At 36.4% G+C, this 3477-nt stretch overlaps 1 protein-coding gene across 4 annotated transcripts in view; it reads right to left on the bottom strand.

Annotated features, from left to right (window-relative positions):
* Positions 1–903: 903 nt before the first annotated feature.
* The window catches only part of LOC109544573 (NAD kinase), a 19026-nt gene continuing 16452 nt past the window's right edge, over positions 904–3477 (bottom strand). For all 4 annotated transcript variants that reach the window (XM_019914854.2, XM_019914853.1, XM_019914852.2 and 1 more), the window contains 6 exons: positions 2932–3094; positions 2697–2831; positions 2404–2637; positions 2102–2235; positions 1969–2051; positions 904–1829 (listed from right to left, as the gene is read on the bottom strand). In XM_019914854.2, the coding sequence (XP_019770413.2) occupies positions 1628–1829; positions 1969–2051; positions 2102–2235; positions 2404–2637; positions 2697–2831; positions 2932–3094 (951 nt within the window). In that variant the 3' untranslated portion in view covers positions 904–1627. The remainder of the gene's footprint in view (positions 1830–1968; positions 2052–2101; positions 2236–2403; positions 2638–2696; positions 2832–2931; positions 3095–3477) is intronic.

The raw sequence follows: 3477 nt of genomic DNA, 5'->3' as shown, positions 1-3477 counted from the left end.
AAAAACCACGCAAACCTAAAACTTCTTGAATTCAAGCATTTTTTGAGAAAACTGCCAGCATTTCCTTATCGATGGTTTACTTTCTAAAAAGGCCACTTACTTCTCTCTAGAAGGACGGAAAACATGAAATTTTGCAATATCTTGCGCCACCCTTGCACAAAACGACGTAATCATTTTTCTAATTTCATAGATAACAGAAGACTGTATTTTTTTTACATAACCCCCCCCTTGACTTTAAAGCTGGATCCGCCCCTGGTTTCCAGTTAAACAATTGGAAATGGAACTATTAATGAATTGAGGTTTTCCACTTTAACTTTTAAACTCTATTTTGCATCTTCTGTTTTCTGCTTCCATTGAAAAAACTGTATTTTTCCTCAATTATACGATTCATTAAGATGTTTTTCAGAAATTGGACTTTAAGTCTGTTCTATTCATTCATTCAATGTCTTTATCATTAAAAAATTTAAAAGATTTATTTGATTCTTCACCTCACACTTGAACGCAATGATTAGTGAATCTAAAACAATGAACGGCATTTAATTTAATGTTAATCTTTTTAATTTCTTCAAACAGTTATTACCCTGTTCTTAATTTGCGGGAGTTTTTATTGCTTCTTCCCCGAATTTTGCACGTATTATTTTTATTAAAAGCAATATCGAATTTTCTTAAGTTTACTACTTAGTAAAAGCATTTTAGACGCATTTTGCTGCCTGATAAACGACCCGTTTATTTATATAAAGCGCTTGTTTTGTGACAATACAACTGCATTGCTTTGTAGTTTTTTAAACCTACAACCTAAACAATAAATGAATAAAAATCTGTCAATGCAACACTGAGTGCAAAATACTAGTAAAAACTGAGACAAACACGCAAATCAAAATAATCTACAGAAAAACACAGGAGGAATTGCAAACAATTTTTTTTAATAAAAAAGTGTGAATTTTACAACTGTTTAGACAAATATTACTTGGCTCTTAAAAATTTATTGGTCGATTTTTTCATTCTTACAATTTAAATTGCCTCTTAACTAGCTAATTATTTATCCACGTGCATAATTTATTAGAAAGATCTTGTCAGAAATCATAGGGAAATACCATTTGGCAATTGAAATTGGCACTTTAGTAGTATTGACCATTGAAAATTGTGCATAAACTTCTGACAAAATCATCATAATAAATACTATAAAGGTACATATAAATAACCAGAACCGCAAATTTAATAAAAATATATTTAAACTTAACGTTAACAACAGCTAAATATTTTATCACCAGATTGCACACCAAAATCGCTGAAAAATTCTGCCGGTGTCAGTATTTTGATTTACGGCCATTTTTCGTAATAGCAAATTTCTTGTCTTGGTATCGAATAAAATCACATTTTAAATACGTTTTAGCAAAAAATGCAGTGTTTTGCCAATTTTTGTAGACCAGTTTATCCAAACAACATTCTACATACACTAAAAAAAGGTGGGAAAAAGTTAAAACACATTATTTCAAATTACCGATTTCTTCAATTAGATGATAACTGTATTTCAAATAGCTTTCAAGCTCTAATATAAATCCCCGTATAAAACTGTGTTTACTGTATTGTCATCAGAGGCTTTTATTTTTATATCTTTGACACCGTATTATTTGCTGATGCTCTCACGCCCAATTGAATCCAGAGTGTCGTTCGAACTCGAACGAGTTAAATCTTCAAGTTCATCCATGTGCTTTTGCCTTTTGCGGACGTTCCAATGCAGGCATTCGGCTAGCGAATCAAACCAATCGGAGATCTGATCTTGAGCGCATATACTGGGTACTGGATAGATGGATGTAGTCACTCTTAAGCTGAGAAAGTGATTGGAATTAGTGCTGTACGGATACGATTATATTTAACTGCGGTTTTTCCTGCAACTTTCGGCGGATTATTATCTTAGCAGATAAAATCTGACCTCAAGCCCGAATCGCATGTTACATGGAAACCTACCTGTCCCCATGCAGGAGTTCTTGCCTGCACCGTCCATCAAACGAGACCCATGAAGTGTTGCGACTTTCCGGCGATACTGAAATCTGGAGAAAAACCTTGTCATGGCAGGCAAAAATAACATTGAAGACCTTACTTTTAATTCCACTCCTGCTGGAACCACAATTGGCCTAAAGCTCAAAGAATGAGGGCAAATTGGCGTCACCATAATGGCAGGAACGCTTGGATGGATCATTGAGGCTCCCGCGGCAACTGCATAGGCCGTACTTCCTAAAATACATTCAAAGTAGACCGATTAGTCGACGCAATTGTAACGGAAAAAAATAATAAATTTACTTCGTCATGTGTATCGATCTCAATTACCACAACCGCTTCAATTGACCAGATACTGTAAGTGGCTTGAACTGAACTAATGGGAAATAATTGCCATAAACCTACCAGTTGGAGTGCTAACTATTAGTCCATCCCCTTGAACAGACGTGATGTGTTTTCCATCCAAAAACAAGTCGATATTGGACAAGTATGGACTGGGGCCTCGATCAATCACCACTTCATTCAACACCAGAAAGCTGCTGGGTTTATTTTGCTTGTTGCCTTCCGATTCGGCTACACTGTCGCTTTGCTTCATTACAATGCACCGCAATCGGCTCCTCAACGTTAGAGCCGCATGTCCTGAACGGAAAACAGACAATTATTGAGGGCTGCAACTGGTTCCGCTAGCCTTCACTTACCTTCCAATACATTATTAACTTGCTCTTGGAAGTTGTCGAACAAAAATGGGGTCAGAAACCCTAGAGAGCCTAAATGGAAAGCCATAACAGGAGGCACCGATTGCTGGAACAGCTGGCTTGCATATAACAGCGTGCCTAAAATCAAATACATAAACTGCCTTAGTGGAAAAGGGAACAACTCGCTGATAATTAATGTGTGGAACTGCAAAAATCAACCATCAGGAACGTGACTTACCATCACCTCCAAGGCACACGATAAAATCAATCTTATCCGTAAGGTCGTCTTTTCCTAGCCTAAAGGTCATGAGTCGGTCCTTCACAGAAGGAAATTCGGAAAATTGTTCTAGGTGAGGATCGTCCATTACAGCGGCCTCCACAAACACAACCATTCGTTTTTCCTTTAAAAAAATGCTCAATTATACGTTTATTAATGGAGGCCCTAAACATGCGTTTTCTCTTGAACGCTATTCGTTAACATTTAAATGTTGTTATTACTCAATTCAAGGCTTTCGCAGCGATCGATTCAAACTCATCAGTTCAAGCAATGTCGGCGAAAAGTTCACCACATTGCACTTAAAATGTTTTCCCTTTTTTGAATAGGTATTTAAATTGGCTCATTAGGTAGATTATTTGCCTTTTATTTTAGCTGTTTTATTACTGAGACTGTTATGTTTTTCCCAAAAATACACGTCTCACTTTTCATTACTTTCGATTATTATTATACAGGGTTATTCACGCTATACGGCACGGACGTTTGCGACTAGCCCGTTTGTTTTTTGCA

The sequence above is a fragment of the Dendroctonus ponderosae genome, unplaced genomic scaffold (assembly GCF_020466585.1).
Source record: "Dendroctonus ponderosae isolate FM_Combo_2020 unplaced genomic scaffold, Dpon_F_20191213v2 Dpon_F_20191213_2, whole genome shotgun sequence".
Lineage (NCBI taxonomy): Eukaryota > Metazoa > Arthropoda > Insecta > Coleoptera > Curculionidae > Dendroctonus > Dendroctonus ponderosae.
The sequence above is the reverse complement of the archived record's forward strand: the minus strand, read 5'-3'. Positions and strand labels throughout refer to the sequence as shown.